This window comes from Echiichthys vipera (genome assembly GCF_963691815.1).
Source record: "Echiichthys vipera genome assembly, chromosome: 5".
Lineage (NCBI taxonomy): Eukaryota > Metazoa > Chordata > Actinopteri > Perciformes > Trachinidae > Echiichthys > Echiichthys vipera.
In genome coordinates, this window is record NC_139830.1 from 3,785,299 (window position 1) to 3,808,752 (window position 23,454).

At 45.0% G+C, this 23,454-nt stretch overlaps 1 protein-coding gene across 3 annotated transcripts in view; it reads left to right on the forward strand.

Moving 5' to 3' along the window:
- Positions 1–547: 547 nt before the first annotated feature.
- Positions 548–23,454, forward strand: part of LOC310947057 (ubiquitin carboxyl-terminal hydrolase 2-like) — a 60,801-nt gene continuing 37,894 nt past the window's right edge. For 2 of the 3 annotated variants that reach the window (XM_083913694.1, XM_083913696.1), the window contains exons 1-3: positions 4,861–4,958; positions 5,704–5,858; positions 19,890–20,746. In XM_083913694.1, the coding sequence (XP_083769820.1) occupies positions 19,961–20,746 (786 nt within the window). In that variant the 5' untranslated portion in view covers positions 4,861–4,958; positions 5,704–5,858; positions 19,890–19,960. Of the gene's footprint in view, positions 684–4,860; positions 4,959–5,703; positions 5,859–19,889; positions 20,747–23,454 lie in introns of those variants that run through there. The other variant, XM_083913695.1, reaches the window with a different exon arrangement.

Sequence of the window (23,454 nt, forward strand, 5' to 3'; positions counted from 1 at the left end):
ATGTATTTATTCATGAATTCATTAATTTATGCATGAATTTATTTATTCCTGTATTTATTTATTTATTCACATATTTTTATGCATTAATTTATTGATTACTGTATGTATCTTTTATTCTTCTATTTATTTCATCATTTACCTATTCATTTATTTAGGTATTTACTTATTTATTAATGTATTTATTTATGAATTCATTAATTAATGCATTTATTTATTGAGAAAAACAACCACACAGCTGGAGGTGAGCAGTAATTAACCGTCTCTCCCACAGTCATTGAACGCAGCCTTTTCTTCAATGAAACCAAATCTGTGCTGTTTACGTTCATCACCATGGTGACGGTGTGGGAGTGGGCGTGGTCGCAGCGCTGGGGAACGGTGACGCGCAGAGAGACGTGCGAACCAATCAGAAACGAGTGCTCAGTTACCGGACTGACGTCATCCTTAAAGCGAACAGAGCCGTTACTTGGTTGCAGAAAAAACTCTACAACTGAAAAAGGGGGATAGGAGATAACGGCTGAATACCGTCGTTGTCTCGATTTAAAGCCCATGGCGGCGTCTTCACCGGTCTGACAACATCACAGGAACTTCAGTAATGCTCTAAAAACAAACACAAACCTGACATTTATACTTTTTTGGGGGGCGTTTCGGTGCCCGTTTGGATCGGGATGAGCTCCAACTGTGAGGTGAGTGAACGCTACGCAAAACCCCCATTTGCAGAACGGGTTATTCTGCGTTTGTTTGCGTTTATCACTATTAACCTTTAACTTATTTAAAACATTTAACACATTTCAGGAGTCACAGTGAGTCAGTTAAGTATTCGGCTTGAAATTTAACCTCTAAATACATCTTTAATTTAGTGTATTTATCAAGTTTTTACGAGTGTTTGACCCGGCCGTTAGAGGGCTCCGCACACACTCACAGGACTGGAGTTACATCCAGGTAACTAGTATTTACACTTTAAACTACCGTGCATTCACGCTGTTTGAGTGGTTATCTACTAATCACATGTGCAATAACGTTATCATTACCCCTCATTTATATTAATACATTTCATGTTTGCCTCACACCAGTCTGTTCAGAACCACGTACAAAACGGCTGCAGTGCAGTGCATCAAGTATGGCTCCTGTTCTGGTGTCGTCCCATCTCCTCCTCCTACTGTCATGTAATGCAATACCCCTCACAGTCTGTCTTTTTCCATTATCCACCTTGCATTAACTGTTTCCTGTGCTAGAATATACTCCATCTGGTACCTGGGGGACCATGCATGTGTTTCATACTTCACTTTTGCATCTATTTATATAGATATATGTATATATGGGGTCAGGATAAGGTAGAAAATACTCCATCTGGTACCTGAGGGACCATGCATGTGTTTTCATCACTTTTGCATCTATATTATATATTTATATGTATATATATGTGGTCAGGATAAGGAAGAAAATACTCCATCTGGCACCTGAGTCACAATGCATGTGCTTCAATCATCACTTTTGCATCTATTTTACATAAACGTGTGGTCAGGATAAGGTAGAAAATACTCCACCTGGTACCTGAGTGACCATGCATGTGTTTCATACGTCACTTTTGCATTTATATAATATAAATGTGTGGTCAGGATAAGGTAGAAGATACTCCATCTGGTACCTGAGGGACCATGCATGTGTTTCATACATCACTTTTGCATCTATTTTATATAAACGTGTGATCAGGATAAGGTAGAAAACACTCCATCTGGTACCTGAGGGACCATGCATGTGTTTTCATCACTTTTGCATTTATATTATATAGATATATGTATATATATGTGGTCAGGATAAGGTAGAAAATACTCCATCTGGTACCTGAGGGACCATGCATGTGCTTCATACATTACTTTTGCATCTATTTAATATAAACGTGTGGTCAGGATAAGGTAGAAAATACTCCATCTGGCACCTGAGTGACCATGCATGTGTTTCATACATTACTTTTGCATCTATTTTATATAAACGTGTGGTCAGGATAAGGTAGAAACTACTCCATCTGGTACCTGAGGGACCATGGGTGTGTTTTCATCACTTTTCCATTTATATTATATAGATATATGTTTATATATGTGGTCAGGATAAGGTAGAAACTACTACATCTGGTACCTGAGGGACCATGCATGTGTTTTCATCACTTTTGCATTTATATTATATAGATATATGTTTATATATGTGGTCAGGATAAGGTAAAAAATACATCCCTCTGGCACCTGAGTGACCATGCATGTGTAATACATCACTTTTGCATCTATTTCATATAAACGTGTGGTCAGGATAAGGTAGAAAATACTCCATCTGGTACCTGAGGGACCATGTATGTGTTTCATACATCACTTTTGCATCTATGTTATATAAACGTGTGGTCAGGATAAGGTAGAATATACTCCATTTGGTACCTGAGGGATAATGCATGTGTTTTCATCAGTTTTGCATTTATATTATATAGATATATGTATATATATGTGGTCAGGATTAGGTAGAAAATACATCCCTCTGGTACCTGAGGGACCATGCATGTGGTTCATACCTCACTTTTGCATCTATTTTATTTAAACGTGTGGTCCGGATAAGGTAGAAAATACTCCATCTGGTACCTGAGGGACCATGCATGTGTTTCATACATCACTTTTGCATCTATTTTATTTAAACGTGTGGTCCGGATAAGGTAGAAAATACTCCATCTGGTACCTGAGGGACCATGCATGTGGTTCATACCTCACTTTTGCATCTATTTTATTTAAACGTGTGGTCAGGATAAGGTAGAAAATACTCCATCTGGTACCTGAGGGACCATGCATGTGTTTCATATTTCACTTTAGCATCTATTGTATATAAACGTGTGGTCAGGATAAGGTAGAAAAAACTCCATCTGGCACCTGAGTGACCATGCATGTGTTTCATACTTCACTTTTGCATCTATTTCATATAAACGTGTGGTCAGGATAAGGTAGAAACTACTCCATCTGGTACCTGAGGGACCATGTATGTGTTTCATACATCACTTTTGCATCTATGTTATATAAACGTGTGGTCAGGATAAGGTAGAATATACTCCATTTGGTACCTGAGGGATAATGCATGTGTTTTCATCAGTTTTGCATTTATATTATATAGATATATATATATATATATGTGGTCAGGATAAGGTAGAAAATACTCCATCTGGTACCTGAGTGACCATGCATGTGTTTCATACATCACTTTTGCATCTATTTTATATAAACGTGTGGTCAGGATAAGGTAGAAAATACTCCATCTGGTACCTGAGGGAACATGGGTGTGTGTCATACATCACTTTTGCATCTATTTTATAAAAACGTGTGGTCAGGATAAGGTAGAAAACACTCCATCTGGCACCTCAGTGACCATGCATGTGTTTCATACATTAGTTTTGCATCTATTTTATATAAATAAAAGTTAACTATATTCAAAGTTCTCCTTTTAATAGTTTGATTTGATTTATGTTTTTATGCTTATTGTCACTCTGATCCTTTCCCATCTTTGTATTGAAGCTGTCGCACAATAATTTCCCTAGATGCAAAACCACCACAAAAAGATGCAAAATGACTAAAAATAGATGCAAAACCACCACAAAATGATGCAAAATGACTAAAAATAGATGCAAAACCAGCACAAAATGATGCAAAATGACTAAAAATAGATGCAAAATCACCACAAAAAGATGCAAAATGACTAAAAATAGATGCAAAACCACCACAAAAAGATGCAAAATACTGAATATTGAAATAACTCCTACCACCAAGATCTGCTTGCGACTCTGCAGGATTTCTCCGTTAATAGTTGTGACATGAAAAAAAACTGTCTCCAAGGCTTATTTGAAGAGTGCAAGTATCAAAAAAAAAAAAAAAACATGGGATGAAATTCAAGAAACTTTATTTATCCCGAGGGTAATGATTGTGCAACAGTTTCAATACGAAGGTGGGAAAGGATCAGAGTGACAATAAGCATAGAAACATAAATCAAATCAAGTAAAGCTAACGTAAAATAAATCAAACAATAACTAGTGTGACAGAGTGCAACAGACATTGTGGTTAAACGCAGGTTTATACAATATACAACAATACACAGCATGCAGTTTCATTCATTCATTCATCTTCAACCTCTTGTCCCTGTCGGGGTCACGGGGTGCTGGAGCCGATCCCAGCTGACATCGGCGTGAGGCGGGGTCCACCCTGGACAGGACGCCAGTCTATCACAGGACACATAGAGACGAACAGAGACAGACAACCATTCACACCTACGGGTGATTTAGAGTCATCAATGAACCGAACACCTGCACGTCTTTGGACTGTGGGAGGAAACCGGAGAACCCGGAGAAAACCCACGCAGACACGGGGAGAACATGCAAACTCCACACAGAAGGGCCCCAGCAGGGATTCGAACCAGGAACCCTCTCGCTGTTAGGCGACAGTGCTAACAAGTACAAACTAAATAAGTGATAAGGAGCGACAAGTGATAACAGTGTTAGTTAAGTTACAATAAAGTGATGCAGTGATGTATAAAGTGATATAAAGGGACATTTTCTCAGGAATTTCACTTTAAATTTCACTTTAAATCGATATATATCGATTAAACCTGGTTTACAGTATCTGTGCCTATTGTTTTGCGGTACTTTGGTCACGTCAGATTTCAATTTCTGTCACTTTGCGGGATAAAGCGCGGCGCCGTGGACGAGACGCTCACCCGGCCGGCCTTAACGCTAGTCCTTTAAGAGCAAACTGGAATGCCACTGCGTGTCGAGAGACCTGCGGAGGTCATAGGCGTCTGCTATATTTACCGGCCCTGTAACTCGATCCGCGGCATTCTGGATCACTGTGCTCATACTATCCTCTCACACTCTGGGGCCACAGCCTCCCAAGTTGCACCCCAGTGCTCTCCGTGTGTCGGCCTGGCCGCTCTGAACAACAAGGGTGAGCCTCTTTACAAACTCTTCCTCCCTTCTCTTCCTTTTTCGGTACCTGTTTGTCAGCCGAACGCACACTGTGTGGGCTGTTTGCTCAGCTGTAAGGGACGGGGGTAACATTTCAGAAGGTTCTGGATTTTCCTAGCATGAAGAAGAACTCGCGGTAACTCTTGAGCGTAAGCCGTGCCACCAGCGGATACGCGTGGAGTTTGCACTGAACGGTGTAAATCCAAGAATACCGGGTATGTGCTGGAAGAGCCACATAACGAACCTGTGCAAGATGGAGTCAACCCATCGACTTTCTCATCACCTGAGCTTTATAATTGAGCAACTTCTCCGGATTTGATGATACGAGCTGAAGGATAAACCGTCGATCTTTAATGGTTGGATGTGAAATCCAGAGAATGCGTTGACCTCTGGCCACCGCGTGTTCTGTAAAGTCCCAACGTTTTCTGAGAGAAACCGCCCAAAACAGATGGAGATGATGAATTTTGCTGTCTTTGTCAATTCGTAGACCCACAGGAAATCGGATATTTCTCACGCGCAGCGTTCAATATCCTCCGGCAGGGATTTTCTGTCCCGCTAGATCGTCTGTTGGCAGCGTTTGACTGCGTATTTAGTGATATTGCATTTCAGATCACATCTAAATTCCCCCGGACAACAGAGAAAGATGAAGCATTATTAACGTTGCTTGTCTCCTGTTCTTTGTGTTGAGATGGTTTGTCATGTAACATGTCTGTGTGTTTCCACAGGAGTGACCAGTGTCAGTAAGACTGTGTGTGTGTGTGTGTGTTTGTGTGTGTATGTGCGTGTATGTGTACACTGTGGGGGTAGCCACAGTAGGATGAACTGCCCAAGAGCCATCGCAGACTGCGGGGACTGACACACGCCGCTACAAACACGGCAGGTAACTACTTCACACACACACACACACACACACACACAGATGCGTCACAGCCAAATGAGGCCGGTCCCTTTATGAGTAAAGTTAGAAAAATCAGTTCAGTGTGACCAATGACTCACAGAAATGACTAAACTTTCTATTTACAGCTTTAATGCCATGCAGACATTTCATCTACGACGCACATGTGGCATTAAAATCACAGCTTTTACACCGTTAAAAGCTTTAAATAATGGCAGTATTAGTCAGAACTCATATCCATGTATGCGTTAAACACCAAAACTGCCACGCAATGCATCCGTTATATAATACAGTGATGGTAACGTGAACAAAACAAATCATTCAAGGTGCTTTTTAAAGGCGTGCACTGATTTAGCTTCTCTGAGGCACTTTGAGATGCGAACAAGCACAATCCACTGATGATCTGAAGCTGCACGACTGTTCCTTTAAGTACAGAGCTGCCTGGCCGCGTCTAAAAGAACATTTTAAAATCCGTAAAGTGACAGGGAGTCGCTGGAGACAAGTTTGAACTGCTGTAATGTTTGTTCTGTGTTGAGTTTTTGGTTAAAAGCCTCACCGCAGAGTTCTGGACCAACTGGAGTTTTAGAACAACGCATTAGCTTATTGAGGATATATAAGTGAAAGTGCACGGGTGACACAACGAACGTGAATAACCATCTTTTTCATCCTGTACATGACAGTTTTACATATAACATGCTGGTTATGCTTAAAACAGCTTGAAACACTAAAAATAATGTGTGTACGATTGTTTTTTAGATAGAAATGTGTATTTGTATGTGTGTGTGTGTGTGTGTGTGTGTGTGTGTGTGTGTGTGTGTGTGTGTGTGTGTGTGTGTGTGTGTGTGTGTGTGTGTGTGTGTGTGTGTGTGTGTGTGTGTGTGTGTGTGTGTGTGTGTGTGTGTGTGTGTGTGTGTGTGTGTGTGTGTGTGTGTGTGTGTGTGTGTGTGTGTGTGTGACACATTATTGCACATTGTTTCCTTGCAGTTGTCCCATTCGTACGTGGTGTAACGTAGATGATTGTGTTGCATTCATAGACGGTATAAACATGGACGTAGCCTCTCCGCATGGGTCCGTTCTCTCATCTTGATTCAATCGTCCTCGCCTACGGGAGTCTCCATCTTGTTTTTGACTCCGCCTCATTTCCTCTGACCAAAAAAGGGCATGTATGTGACGTTGGGGGGGAGGGGCGTACGTCCATCTGGCTGACGTTTACCTCCGAGGAGAAGTGAGGGCCAGAGGCTAGCTGTCACTCAAGAGGCCACGCCCCTAATTATTCATAAACTTTAACCTCCAATAAAATAAAAACTAGCCTGGTACAAAAAAATTCACCCCCCTCAGTGTTGTCATGGAGATATAACATACAGACCTAAACATACAGACTATAATGTTTTAAACAGGTTTAATGATGCTGTGTAAACGGCCTGTTTAACATGGGGCTCAATGAGAAACTGCTCTATTATGAAACTTGCCCCTAGTGGACACTCGGAGAACTGATGTTTTTGGCACTTCCTGGTTGGATCAACCAGGAAGTCACTGAATTTTCCAACTGGTGCCAACGGTGTGTTTGAAAGTGAAGTTGTTCCACCAGTGTGACTCAGTGCTTCAACCAGCAGTGTGATAAATGCACTTGTGTGTGTCTAACGCCTCTCTCAGCATCACCCGCTGCTGTGGCAGAGGTTTTGCGGTCGGTGTTTCACATCATAAATGTGTCTAATTGACCAAATGATTAGCTCAACGAATGAAGAGTTATGGCCGTCAGCTGCAGAGACCAGAGCATCAGTCACCGCTGCTTTTACGTCTCTCACGTGAGTCACCAATACATCGTGCTCATGATAAATGCTGCTCCTCTCTTTTTTCATATCGTAGAAACTTTTTAATAAGTTATAAGTGAGAATTTCTTTGCTGTTGATTATGAAACACAACCTCTGAATGCGTGAGCGTCCTTGTTTTTGAGAGTTTAACAAAGAAACGCTCCAGGATGGAAGATGAAAGGTGACAGAGGTGTTATAGTCGGTGTTTTACACAGTTTTATTTTTAATTTTGTGGTTTTATTTGGCACGTTTGCAGGTGTTCCAGTGTGTGCCAGAGCTGTGCCTCTAGATTATTTCCATTTTTTCTTCATATCTGGCTCTAGATCAGGGATAAGAATTGATATTTTTATTGAAAGCAATACTAGTATTGCTTCTGCTTACTGTTCAGATTCTTTTAGATTCCCTTACTGATCAATTATCTGAGTTTTAACACAGAGTAGATGAGATATTCAGGTTTTCTGCTATTAAAATGTCACACTTTGGACTGTTTCTTCCTCTGCACCGTGAATCCTCCTTGTTGTAAGTGTCCAGCAGCGTAGACACGAGAGTTTGACGTCATTGTTTTGCAAAGAAACTGTCAGGAAAACACGCCGTTATTTCTAAAAGTTTCACCAGCAGTCAATGGGAACCGGCGTGAGCACTGCCTTTCTATACAGCTACTGTACTGACACGCACTGGACTTGGCTGAGGGGGAAGATTGAAGTGTTGAATGGCGTCTACCCAGTAACTATGGGGAGGCTGGAAAAGGTCCAACTATGGCTTGTCGGAATAGCCAAGTCCAGCTTTAATACGAACCAGCTCGGCGTTTAGTCGTAACGGGCAGAAAAAGGGGAGGGCAGAGGCGTCGGAGTGGCCCTCACAGACATCAGCAGTCTCTTATCCGCTCACATTTCAGGGTAAATATAGCCGCCTGTGAGACCAAGCCAAACCCAGCAGAGCTCAGAGACCCCCTCAGAGTCCCCATGTTGGTTTGTAACATTATTCACCATGAAAACTCTCTGTCTGCTATTTGTTTTAGGTGTTTTTTTTGCCTGGTGGCAAGAGTTTAGACTTCTACAGCTGCTTTGGTTTATATTGTGGTGACGGTAACCAAAGAGAACATGAGGCTTATGTTTGCATTTTGTACCTAATAGTTAATATCTATTTTCTCTTTAATTTATAATGATTAATCATAACTGCTATTTAGTTTTTATCTTAATGTAAGGCCTATTCAGTAGATAAGGTTTATTATGCTCCTATTTTGTTCTGCTACCACAAATTGATAACAAATGCCATAAAGCAGAGCTTATCGTTGTGAACTGTTGTAAATTAATAAATATTTGATATACTGAAACTTTTGTTATTATTTTTTATATTTCACTGTGTTTATATTGTTAATTTTTTTCTATATTGCCTTGTTTATATTGCTTATTATGATTTATTGTTTCTTATTGATGCTTCTCTATGTCTGCCATCTACAGCACTTTGCTGCTGTAGAAAGGACATTTCCCCTTTGTGGGACTAATAAAGAAATATCTTATCTAATGTGGGCACCTGTCGGCATAAGAAAGTCATTTTTTCTGTCAACTAGTTTGAGGTGACAGACCCCACACTCAGGGTTTTTGCTTCAAACGTTTCAATTTTTGTTCAATGTGGATTATATGCGGAGAATAAACCGCATCAGCCTTGTTTCCTTCTTGGATTTTCTTTGGAGTACAGAAACTTTGGATTTAGAGAGAAGCCCAGAAAGACGGGGGGGAGTCGGGGTCGTCGAGCTGGGCAAACGTAGAGTCGGCACACAGCTGTTCTCCTCGTCGTAGGATCTTTGGTCGACGTGTTGGCTGAATATGCTGGCCTGTGGCCCAGTATGCTACCCAACAGCGTGTACCATGTGTTCTCCTCTCTGCCTGCTCCACTGCTGTTGTTGTGGTCCTTTATTGTTTTGTAGACCTGTTTCAGCTTCTTCAGTTTTTCGCATCATTGGACTGCTGTATTATGGAACCTTAACGCGTCCAAATGCGCCAAGATTTCCAGGAATATCTAATCATTACAACGAGGGGATTCAAAGTCCTTTTGTACACTTTCCTGGCCTCAGAACACCAAGATGGCCCGTACCTCTTCGTCGGTCCACCTATCGTCGGCCAAACTATCGTCAGTCCACCTATGGTCAGTCCACCTATCACCGGTCCACCTATCGTCCGTCCACCTATCGTAGGTCCACCTATCGTAGGTCCACCTATCGTTGGTCCACCTATCGTCGGTCCACCTATCGTCGGTCCACCTATCGTCCGTCCACCTATCGTAGGTCCACCTATCGTAGGTCCACCTATCGTCGGTCCACCTATCACCGGTCCACCTATCGTCGGTCCACCTATCGTCGGTCCACCTATCGTAGGTCCACCTATCGTCGGTCCACCTATCGTCGGTCCACCTATCGTAGGTCCACCTATCGTCGGTCCACCTATCGTCGGTCCACCTATCGTAGGTCCACCTATCGTCGGTCCACCTATCACCGGTCCACCTATCACCGGTCCACCTATCGTCCGTCCACCTATCGTAGGTCCACCTATCGTAGGTCCATCTATCGTCGGTCCACCTATCGTCGGTCCACCTATCGTCGGTCCACCTATCACCGGTCCACCTATCGTCGGTCCACCTATCGTCGGTCCACCTATCGTCGGTCCACCTATCGTCGGCCCACCCATCGTCGGCCCACCTATCGTCGGCCCACCCATCGTCGGCCCACCCATCGTCGGTCCACCTATCGTCAGTCCACCTATGGTCAGTCCACCTATCACCGGTCCACCTATCGTCCGTCCACCTATCGTCGATCCACCTATCGTCGGTCCACCTATCGTCGGCCCACCCATCAACGGTCCACCTATCTTCGGTCCACCCATCGTCGGCCCACCCATCTTCGGTCCACCTATCGTCGGTCCACCTATCGTCGGCCCACCCATCATCGGTCCACCTATCTTCGGTCCACCTATCGTCGGTCCACCTATCTTCGGTCTACCTATCTTCGGTCTACCCATCATCGGTCCACCTATCTTCGGTCCACCTATCTTCGGTCCACCTATCGTTGGCCCACCTATCGTTGGCCCACCTATCGTCGGTCCACCTATCGTAGGCCCACCTATCGTCGGTCCACCTATCGTCGGTCCACCTATCGTAGGCCCACCTATCGTCGGCCCACCCATCGTCTTCTCGTTGATGTTTTCTTCTGCTGCTCCGTCTTCATCTTCTTGATAAAATGATTGGTATGTACTCGCTACTACTTTGCCGGCTTTTTGAAAATGGTGCGTTGTTGGGGCATCAAGTACTACCTCACATCCCACATGGCGTTATATCCAATCAGGGACCAGGATTCCCTCAGGGGTTAGAGACCTGCTCTCCCACAGGTCCAAAAAAACGGCCGCAATTCGAGCGACTCACATGCAAGTTAGGGGCGTTTCGGCGAGATAGACCCGCCTTGTTCCGGGTATTCGACCGTAGTGAAAACGCACCTAATGACAATTACCGCTCTGGCTCCAGAAGTGAGTCCCCATAGACCTCCATGTTAAAAAGGTCCAACTGTACAGAACAAACATGGTCACAGCCGGCTACAAAAAACGGGTTTTGGTTTATGTAGTTCATTTCCTCATTTATGACAACTGTAGAGGGGGTGAATGTTTATACGACTCATGCGTTTAAATTATATTAAGGCTTAAAGTTCTTCATTGTGAAGTGCGAGGCTGCTTTGAGTGACAGATGTATGCCAATCAAGGAGACTGTAGGCTTCATTCGGCTCTGTCCACGCTCCACCTCTTTGCTCATCTTTGAAGATGGTGACCGCCGGAGACACTGGGAGTCTTTGAGCTTCATTTTTGCTCTTTAGAAACCTATGGGTGACCTTTCTTTTATTAGCACATAAGAGTAAAACTACAAAACGATGGTATTATAGACATCTGCAGGCTGAAGAGGGATGTGAAACAAAATTTCAATCCATGCTGACTATCAGGTTATCAATAATGTGCTGTTTTTTTTGCTTTTGGTTGCTTGTAGAAGTGTCAACCACGTGTTGACAGCCCTTATGGACTCACCACAGATATACTGCATTATGGCCCATTTGTGCTGCAGAAGAGTAGTGATATATGTGTCTGTTTCTATCTTCATGGAAACCGGTGATCCAGCAGTGACTCAGCTGAGATTGAGCTAACCATTTACTATACTAGCACTCCTCCACACACTCCTACACACACACACACATCACCATAAGGCATCCATACTGACGTTACATCCATGCAAGGTCACCGCGGGGCACGTCGTCCTGCGTCATCACACACACACACTCTCCGACTGCACTTGAGATTGACTCTGCTCTCTAATTGGCCGGGAGGACAATACATGCTGTAATAGATCTGACTCACCGACTCATTACAACCACTGACATTCAACAGAAGCACAGTTCAGCGACATAATGGGCGCAATAGAGATCAGCAAGAGAGTTTGTGATGTAGGCTGATGACAGCGTTGCCTGAGCTGCAGGGTCAGTTGATATTTATCCACCTCATTATTACACATACTCATTTATTTCATCCTGGGCTGCAACTGACAATTAATGCCTTTTTTAATTAAATCTGTAGATTATTTGTTCGGGTCCATAGGATTTCAGAAAATGGTGGAAAAAAGCCCAAGATGACGTCGTCAAGTGTCTTGTTTTGTCCAAAACGCAAAGATATTCAGTTTCCTGTAACCGAGGAGGAAAGAAACCAGAAAATATTCACATTCAAGAAGCTGAACGCAGAGTTTTTTTCATTAAAATGACAATTAATTGATTACCAAAATAGTTGGGGATAAACTGACTAATTGGTTAATCGACTAACCGCAGCATCTGTACAACGGACAGTGTGTTGAAAAGTAAAATCTGTCTGAATTGTTACTTTAACCAATAGCTGCCAGTAAGGCTGTGCACCTGCAAGAATCTGAGGATATGAGACGTAGCATGATACAGGGGTTAGGATTCAATATATTGTGAGCAAGGCGATCAAGGTCAAGTTTCAAACAACGCTCTCTCTATAATGAATGTCTCCTTTGGGGACGAACATCATCACACATGAAGACAACTGGGCTCATTGAACCCACGAGAGTCTCATCTTTACAGTCAGACCATAGACTGTATGAAAAATGGATGTGTCTCCGTCGAGGTCCGTTCTCTCAACTTGATCCAATCGTCCTCGACCTACGGGGAGTTGACTCTGCCCTATTTACTCTGACCAAAAAAGGGCATGTATGCGACGTTGGGGGGAGGGAGATACGTCCATCTGGCTGAAGTTTACCTAGTGGACACTCTGAGAACTGCAGTTTTTGGCACTTCCTGATTGGATCAACCAGGAAGTCGCTGTGGTGGGGGCTGGAGTCAGACCCAGTTTATGACCTTCAACACTGTTTAGGGACCCCAGTATGCACAAATATTACAATAGTCATGATCATAAAGTGGGCATGTCTTTAAAGGGGAGACTCGTGGGGACCCAGAGAACACATTTTCATTCAGATAGGCTGAGGTCAGAAAATGGACATGACAGTTTTTCCCTCGCCAGAATTTAGCCTAACTATGGAGCGTTATAAAGCTTCCTTCCAGACAAGCTAGCACGACACGTTTGGTACCGATGTATTTCTTGGATCTGCTCCACTCTACCTTTAAATCAGAACCTGTTACAGCCTCTTAAGGCGCACTCACACTGTACTTCCGCACCTGCGTCGCTTTGTTTACAAATCTTTCCATAGACCTCTGAGTTTTTGTCGACTGTTTTTGAATCTTTTCATCGACCAAATCTGCAGTAAACACTCCACCTCCACATCACACCAACGTGAACCTTTCACCGCCATTGTTTGAAATGTCCGTGCATGGTCCCTCCTTCTTTTTTATATGTCCGAACAGGCGCACATAAAATGACGTCAGAACCGCTGTAGGCATCGTGCTCGTGCTCGTACACGTGCGCGCGCCCGTGCTCGTACATGTGCAAACAGCTCCGCTAAAGCCCACCTCTTTCAAGCTGGCCGTGGGCGGCCCGCTGTCGGCTGTTATGCGCGGAACGGGTGCACTCACACTGCTTAAAGGTACTAGGCTTTAGCTGAAGAACCGGTTTTGGCCCGGGACAGAACGGCAGTGTGAGTGCGCCCTTAAAGACAGTAACGTTGGCCCAGATTGCCGGCAGTCCCACGGGTCTTAGAGGATTAATTAAAAATCGATACAGTATCACAAAACACCGCATCCCGATACTCAAATGTATCAATGTTTTCTTGCACCTTTAGTTGCTCGTGTTTTGGCGTTTGTTTTCTTCTTTGTGTGTCTTTTAAACGTCTCTTGAATCCGGCTCCAGGTCGTGAAAGTGCCGTTCCTAAAACATTTTTAGCTTGTTTTTTTTTTTTCTGAAACCTGCCCAGTAAGTGAAACCTCATCTCTCCAGCTCTTTGCCAAGGCTTTGCCAGCAGCTGCTAAAACCTTCTCTTCCACCCGCTCTTTAATGCAGTCACCTCAGATTTCCTAACACAGATTTAGTTGAAGCTTGGCCGACCAACCAGCTCTTCCTTGGTAGTACTGTCACATCGCTGTTCTTTCTAATTACCTCTGATCTCTCATGTTTGGTTCTGTCTCATCCTGTTCTGCGATGCTCCAGCAGCACATAATTAATTTCATGCTCTGGGTAAAGAAAGGAATAGAGCATTAAGAGCAGCGACCAGCCTGTAGCTCTGCTCGTAAGTGTGAATTGGCCTGCTGCTACTTTTAAGTCCTTTATGCGTTGGTAGAAAGCAAACAAATGCAGCTTGTTGCCTCGGTAGCTATGGTAACTACTAGTTATCCAAACCTCAGGGGAGGCTGAAAATGCAGAGTAGCCAGAGTGCGCTTGTGTGCTTGTGTGTGTTTGTGTGTGTGTGTTTGTGTGTGTGTGTGTGTGTGCGCACGCGTTTGTGGCGAATGCCTGTGCCTGCGAGCGTGCGTGTGTTGTTGTTTCCGTGGAGACATCTCCTCTCACAAGTGAAATCCAGAGTTTCTTCTATCATCTTTATCAATCCGTGTGTGTCCATGTTGTGTGGTGTTGGTGTTGGTGGTGGTGTGACTCCCACGGGTGTGATTTGCTGTTTGCACTTCACTCTCGCCCACCAGGCCAGCCCCAGCTCGTTCCACTCAGCTGCCCTGCGACACAGCTGTGGGAATACAGAGCGAGGTGCATGCATGAGGCAGCTGGGTTAAGGTTCAACAGGGGCCAAAGTGGTGCAGAGCTGGCATACGCTGCACCAAGAAGACCCTTTCAGACGCTCTGTTCGCCACTCTGTGCACTGACCGCGGGGGAATCGACTCGAGACCCTGGCGACGGCTGACCAATATTACTAACATGTCAGAAACTCATCTGAACCTTGACGGCCGGTTGGAGCGGTTGGTCGGGCAATGCTCGCTCTCCTACAGTGTGTATCCGGCTGTATATGAGGGTTGTCCTGTTCCACAAAGCCCCAAATAAACAGAAGTAAACCACAGGCATGCATTTGATAAGTGTCTTTGTTGTTCAAAAAGATAAATATTTGACTCCAACTACCCAGCATAGGCTTGTGTTCCAGCTCTGTACAGTATTTATACCTGTATATGATATGCAATAAAGTATTTCTGTCACATTAAAATGTATTAAATAAGGGAAACATAAATTTGTAGTACCGGAGCAACCGCTGCTTACACTGATTGTTGATAAAGCAGCTAATATTTGTGAATTTGAAGTTCACTGTAACATCTGTGAAGCCTGGTGTTGCCTGGTTTCTCCTCATTTACTTTCCCGCTCTGTAACATTCGTATTGTGTAACTGTTAATTTGAGAGCCGTTGCTTTAGTGAGGAGCCGTGTTTACACAGTCAGTTTTGTCTCCGATCATCCAGGATTCTCGCTGTAATATCACTCAAGCAGTTTCTCATCCTTGTGTTTACACAGTGTGAGGAGCCACATAATGAAGGCTTGAGCTGGTGTGTATAAACTTAGTTCAGGCGGCAATTACCAGCTCAGATTACCAGGAAATGTGCACCGTAGAAAAGCCTCTGGATCAGAATCTATTGGAGTCTACTACTAAGATAAGAAGCACATATATGCATTTTGTAATATATAAAACATGGTTTGGCACCATCTTATCATTATCATTCATCAGGTTGATTGTTAGCTTGCTTACTCCAGGTAGGGAATGAGTCCTTACCCCAAGTGAAGGAGTTCAAGTACCTCGGGATCATGTTCACGAGTGAGGGGACGATGGAGCGTGAGTTTGGCCGGAGAATCGGAGCAGCGGGGGCGGAGCTGCAGTCGCTCTACCGCACCGTTGTGACGATAAGAGAGCTGAGGAAGGCAAAGCTCTGGATCTACCGGTCAATCTTGGTTCCTACCCTCACCTGTGGTCATGAAAGTTGGGTCAGGACCCAAAGAACCAGGTCGCGGGTACAAGCGGCCGAATTGGGTTTTCTCAGGAGGGGGTCTGGAGTCTCCCTTAGAGAGAGGGGGAGAAGTTCAGCATCCGTGAGGAACTCGGAGTAGAGCCGCTGCTCCTTTGCGTTGAAAGGAGCCAGTTGAGGTGGTTCAGGATCATCTGGTAAGGATGAACCCTGGGCGCCTCCCTAGGGAGGTGTTCCAGGCACGTCCAGCTGGGAGGAGGCCTCGGGGAAGACCCAGGACCAGGTGGAGAGATTAGATCTCCACACTGGCCTGGGAACGCCTCAGGATCCCCCAGTTAGAGCTGGTTAATGTGGCCCGGGAAAGGGAAGTTTGGGGTCCCCTGCTAGAGCTTCTGCCCCCGCAACCCGACCCAGGATAAGCAGTTGAAGATGAGACAAGATGAGATGAGGTTGATTGTGGTGAAGCCAAAGACCAGACCAGATTGTGGACTATAACGTTTCTATCCTAACTCTAACCTCAGCACTTTCATTCACCAGTGAGGGGAGTAACAACGCGGACAGCGACTGATTTATCTTCTTTTGTGATAAAGATGCACTGAACAGATTGAGCCTTGCCAGCTGCTGCTTTTTTGTTATTCTTGCTACTAGGTGACCACTGAATCACCCGTCCTCAGCCGTTATTTTGCTGTGAAGCTAGAGAAGTGTAAGTCTTTTAAACTCAAGTGATTTGGGTTCTCCTGCAAAAACGTGAGCAGAACGCTTCAATCTCACTGAAAACAATTACATAAAAGCCGCCCCCTTGCTGCTAATACGCGCTCTGAAAGACTTGTTCATTCGTGTACTGATCACTCGTGTTTTGGGGCTCGTACGGCAGGTGAAACTATCCCACTGGTTGTTTCAGTGAAGGCTTGTTTGTTCCAATCTTCTGGCACCAGTCACTGACAAAAGTGATGGAGTGAGTGAATCCAGATCCAAACAGTACGGGTGATGTCAGAGACACGGTGTCCATGTTTTACTGTTGCCATCTGCACTTCAGAACCAAAATAACCCTCCAAACACCGCAGCTGCCAAATCACAGAAACAAACCTCATGCCTGCCTTCAGCTCGCTGACTCAGAGCGAGGCCAGCGTCTTGGTGCCGTTAGCCTGCCGTGGCTTAGCAGTGCTCAGCTGCACGGCCACAGACGCCGGGCCTGCGTCTGCGTGTCTTGGCCTGTCTCCAACACATCGCCTGTCTGCTTACTCCAGATCCATATGCTGAATTATTGATAAACCCGCGGTCACAGAGAAAGAGAGCGAGAGATAGAGACAGAGGGAGAAAGCGATAGAGACCCAGAAGGAGGGGAAATGACACTAAGGAGAAGAAGATACACTTGGAAAGGAAAGGCAGAGGGAGAGGAGAGAGCGAGAGAGGATACGGAGCAGTACGAGAGAGAGAGATGAAAGAAACAAGAGCCTCCCTCACTGAACTCAACACGGATCAGCAACACCAGATACTTTTATTTATTCAGACGCTGGCTGCTGTGAATGTGAACAAGAGCCTCTCTCTGCCTCGGCCCGCCACAGGAACACACTGTGCTCGCTGCCCGGCTTCACCTCCAACACCACGCAGGACTGTTATAGCCGAGGGAGACACACACTACACCGAGAGGCCGGCGCCCTGAAAGAGAGGGGGATTTGCAATTTGAGATGTCAAAAGTAGTCAGCAGAGTTTCTCTTCCACATTTATATTTATCCCCTTGATTTCAGAATGGGGTGGTTGAAGTCGGCAGGAGCAGAGGGGGGGTCCCGGATGGTTTTCCAACTCAGTAGAAAATGCTGCGCCTTCTTTGAGCATCAGATCACTCCTGAATAGTGTATCAGCAAGCATGCTAGCTAGTGCTAATTGTGTCACTTCAGATCAGCCTCTACCGGATTGTGTGTCATGTTCCTCACAGTTGCGTGATGTGGGCCCATGTAACCAGCCGTGCACTGTGAAAGCCTACGGATATACCATAAGAGAGGGGGGCGGGGGTTATGTAGCTGGATAAACACCCAAGCCCCCAACATAATAAAACTGAAGTGCCCAAAACTGCAGTTGTGCTACTGCAGAGTGTCCACTAGGGGCAGGTTTCATAACAGAGCAGTTTCTCATTGACCCCCATGTTAAACAGGCCGTTTACACAGCATCATTAAACCTGTTTAAGGACAAAAGAACATTCTAGTCTGTATGTTTAGGTCATATCTCCATGACAACACTGAAGGGAGTGAGTTTCTTTGTACCAGGCTAGTTTTTATTTTATTGGAGGTTAAAGTTTATGAATAATTAGGGGCGTGGCCTCTTGTGTGATATCTAGCCTCTGGTCCTCACTTCTCCTCGGAGGTAAACGTCAGCAAAATGGACGTACGCCCCTCCCCCCAACGTCATATACATGCCCTTTTTTGGTCAGAGGAAATTAGGTGGAGTCAAAGGGAGGCGAGAACGATTGGATCAAGATGAGAGAACGAACCTCGACGCAGTCTACGTCCATTTTTATACAGTTTATGACAAACACACAGACATTCTTTGGACAATGATACTATGTTTGCTGCTATAACGTAATCTTTGCACGATACAATTTGGATTTGTTAAAGTTCAGCTCACCCATTTTATAACTGAGCTCTCCTGGAGATTTAAATAAAATGCACATAATACTTTTCTTTTAAACAAGAAGATTAAAGTGGGAATTTCAAAATAAAGGCGCATGCTAAAGTTGATTATATTTATCGATACTTTCACTTTGCATCGGGGATATTAGATCATTGATCATAGATTCAGATGAATGTATGGTTACGCCCCTAATGTGACATGTTAAGGTGGATTTAAGTGGTATGGGGAATATTTCTCTGGCTGTGAAAACCATTATATAATGTCTGCTATGGCTCTGGAGGATAGAAAATACTTTCATATCAAAGTCCTCGTTCACGCCTTTAGGTTGTGGCAATGTTTTTTTTTTTTTTTAAATCAATAATTCCCCCTTGAGACAGGTCAGTTAGTGTAGTTTCAATAACCAAAAACACATTACAGTGACATGCAACAAGACAATTCACGTCCTTGCACCAAATTCCTCTCTCACTTCACTTTGTAGTTTTACCAACATAGTTACGAGACACAGTGTTCACAAGAGCTATTTCAGGATGCAAGTCTCATTCCTGGTGTAGCTGTGGATTTCTCCCGCTCTTGGCTCGGTGATGAAAAAACAACTTTAATTGAACTTTAATGGATTTGTTACACGTGGGACAGAAAGCTTTTGTGGTAGGGCCATCAACATCTGTGTGAGGCTGGGAGCAACATTAGCTTGCCGGTGAAATGGTCAGATTTTACAAATTGAGGCTTTAAAGGCTAAAAAAAAAAAAATCCATTATCTTTACTGCAGTGAAGAAATTTCAGATCAATTCGCACTCACTGCTGCATCGTGTACCACACAGAAATAACACAAACGCTGACAACACTGGCCGTTCACTGTGATGGATGTCTGAATTAGAGAAGTTGTAAGTTGATTTTGATGGTGTAGAGCACTGAAGCTAACGGCTGAAACACTACAGAGTGCTTAGAAAACAGGTCTCAGTAATGTGATGTGTAGTAAATGGGTTAAAAGTGCTGATATAATCATTTCAATTAGTAACAGGGCGTGAGTATCAGTGTGTGGAAATGTGTTTCACAGTGTCGTCGTCAGTGATTCCCAGTCTGTGCCTTTAAAACCAGACGAATGCCTCGTGAAGCAGGGACAAATGTTGCTGTAGTGTTAGTATTGATCTGATTGTTGCTGATGAACTAATACTCGTGTCTCTTTGCTGTGGCTGCAGTCGATGCAGTCTTCCAGAGGCTCTCCCCTCCCTGTGGCTGAGAAAGCAGCAGCAGCAGCAGCAGCAGCAGCATGTCCCGCGTCTCCTCCACCGCCAAGCGCTACGCTGGCTCCTCCTACACCAGCCCTTCCTACTCCAGCCACTACACCTCCTACAGCTCCTCCCTGACCCCGGGCCTCAGCTCCTACAGCGAGCGGGACAGGCTGTCCTCCTACAAGTCCCCCACCTCCTCCACCTCTTCCTCAGGTTACTCCTCCAGCTATCTGAGCAGCTCCGCCGCCCGCAGCCGCAACTACAGCACCTCCTCTGACCCCGACCGCGACCGGGGTCGAACCATCCCGCGCACCGACATCCTCGGAAGCAGCATCAGCAGCCGCCGCAGCGAGAGCCTCAGCAGAACCCCCGTGAAGAGCTACGGAGGGTCGGGGCTGAGCGGGGGGTCGGCCTACACCGGCTACAGTTCCTACTCTTCTTCCTCGGCCCAGTCCAGCTACCTCTCCTCCTCACCGGTGGCCTCCAGCATCTCGCTCAACCGACGGAGATCTGTATCCCAGAGTGACTTGAGCAGGGACCTGGCCTCTCTGGGCCTCAGTGATGCCTCCTCCTCTTCCTCCAGCCCGTCGTCTTCCACCAGTGCCCTGCGGAGCTACCGCAATCGGGCCACCGATGCGGCCAACTTGTACAGCACTAGCTCCCGTCCGAGCTACTCAGGCCTATCGCGGAGCTCTACTCAGGAGGCCCTCTCGCGGAGCTCCACACAGGAGGCCTTCAGCAGCAGCAGCAGCAGAGCATTCAGCTCTTCATCATGGGAGCCGAGCAGTAACAGGCTGTCCGACTCTCCTGCCAAGGACACCACGGTAAGAGAACGTCTCTGGTCTTGCACACACTGGCTTGAAGTTCACTGCTTTAATTGGGGGTGCACTGCTCCAGAGGGGGTCAATATCTGGAGGCTGAGTAAGGCTGAACGGAGGCACACTGGTTTCACACACATCATGGTGAGGCCCCACAATGCTTTGTGGCTTCTGAGAGTACCGGCTTTTACCAAATGGGGGCACTATTGTTCAAATTAATACCAATGCGTCTGAGGTCCAGACTCACAGTAATATACCAGACATGTTTCACTCTCTTGTTCCTCGACTGTTCAGGTACAAGATGTCTTATTTTTACACAACATAACAAGTGAATACATAATAATTATTTAAGTGTACGTAAGTGGTTTTAATGGTTGTGTGAATGATGAGCATGGACACCTGACCCCGTCTTCTCACCCAGCAATTAGCTAGCGTACTCCTCTCAGAAGGTCCTGCAGGCCACTCGCCTCATCTCTGAGCTCAGTATTAATGACCCGAGCTTCCTCTATGCAGGTCAGAAAGCACAATGACCCACTTCCCCCCCCTCCTCCTCCACAGGATTAGTCTTGATAACCGCTTACATGAGTGGAGGAGGGCGGAGAGAGTGGGTGGATGGAAGGATGTAGAGTGGAAAAGAGAATCAGGGTCACGATCTTGAGTTAACCTCTCTCGAAACCTAATTTTCAGACTTGTGGTGTAACAGCATAAAACCGCATGAATGACACAATAATAATACTGGAGAGATAGTGCAAAATTTGATTAGTGGAGCAGAAGAGAAGTAATCAGCAAATATCTGTATAATCAGTTCATCTTTTGAGTCATTTTTCAGGCAAAAATACCAAATATATGCTTGTTTTTTGTTGCGTGCTTTGTGAGAAATTCTCTGTTTTATATAACTGTAAACTGGATATCTTTTGGTTTGGGACTTTTGGTAATACAAATACATTACATACATTTAAAGATGATTGAAAGATTTCATAGAAAAACACAACTAATCTGTCAATCGAGAAATCTGCAGCCACTCAAAACAATCAGTTCAGCACCTTTCTTTCATTATTTCGACCAAAGCCAAATGTTCTAAACTTAGTGCGCACTCACACTGTCCTTCTGTCCCGGGCCCAAACCGTTTTTTCAGCTAAAGCCTAGTACGTTTAAGCAGTGTGAGTGCACCCGTTCCGCGCATAACTGCGGACAGCGGGCCATCCACGGCAACAACAACAACAATGGCGGTGAAAGGTTCACGTTGGTGTGATGCGGAGGTGGAGTGTTTACTGCAGATTTGGTCGATGAAAAGATTCAAAAACAGTCGACAAGACGCACAAAAACTCAGAGGTCTACGGAAAGATTTGGAAACAAAGCCACGCATCGCCATGACGTCATCAATGCGTGTGACGTGTTACGGCGTGACGACGTATAGGCAGCAAGAAGCATTCTCCGAGGCCCAGGTAGTGTGAGTACAAACGGGCCTGGAGGGGGGGACAATGACCCTAAAGCACGGGGCACGGGACGGACGCACAGTGTGAGTGCTCCCTTATTCTCAGCTGATTAGAAAGTGGGCGGCGCTACACTGGGAATCATGTGATGTCACTGGGCACTAATCGGAGTTTGCGTACACACCCACACAAGAGTTGAGAAGTTGATTAATCAGCCAAACTAATTAAAATCACCTGTGTGGTTTTACAAACAAACGGCCACCTGAAAACACTGCATTAACCCCAAATGGAAGATAAAGCTTTAACAATAATGAAGTGCAATTCTGGCGCAAAATCATCCCATGGTCTTTTTCGGCACTTACATACATCAAATAAGCCACCTAGAGATTTTTTCGTGTAACAACTATTAACGGAGAAATCCAGGAGACCTGCTAACAGCTGGACGTGGCTAACAGTGATTAGCTCGGGGCAGTACGGTGAAGGCATTCAAAGGTCTTTTTTAACCACTTATACTGCTGAAAATAACAGCAAACCTCTGCAGCAGCATGAGAAGAGTCCCTACACACAAAACAAAGCAGCAACAGCGTAGTTAGTGAAGCCAGAGTTTATTAAAAGAGTGTTTTAAAGACTTACCTACTGGCCCCTGTACCAGCTCCTCTCATAGTAAAGTCCATTACAGTGGATTACCAAAGTCAATCCCAAAGGAAGGAGCCCATTGGTGCTTTGTTTTGTGTGTAGGGACTCTTCTCATGCTGCTGCAGAGGTTTGCTGTTATTTTCAGCAGTATTAGTGGTTAAAAAAGACCTTTGAATGCCTTCACCGTGCTGTCCCGAGCTAACCACTGTTAGCCACGTCCGGCTGTTAGCAACTCTCCTGGATTAATGGTTGTTACACAAAAAAAAAACTGTCTTGATGGCTTATTTGATGAATGTAAAAAGACCATGGGATGATTTTGCACTGGAATTACCCTTTAACTAACTGGTGTTGTGGCGGGCTGCCTGTTGTCATGTGGTACAAATAAACTCAGGCAGCCGTACATTTCCTCACCAGTCAGGTGCTCCTTGTTTAGCTCATACAAGTCTCCATTCAGTGACTAGCGTGACCTTACGTGCACGTTATCAAGTCCTGGGCTCTTCTAGTCAAAGGTGAAGATCAACCATCAGTCTATTTGGGGAACACTGGATTAAATAATTAAAATAAATAGCACTTTTATAATGTAGTATGCAGGTCATAACTGTGAAACACAACGAGATGTTTGATATTAACCACGCACCATGAGCT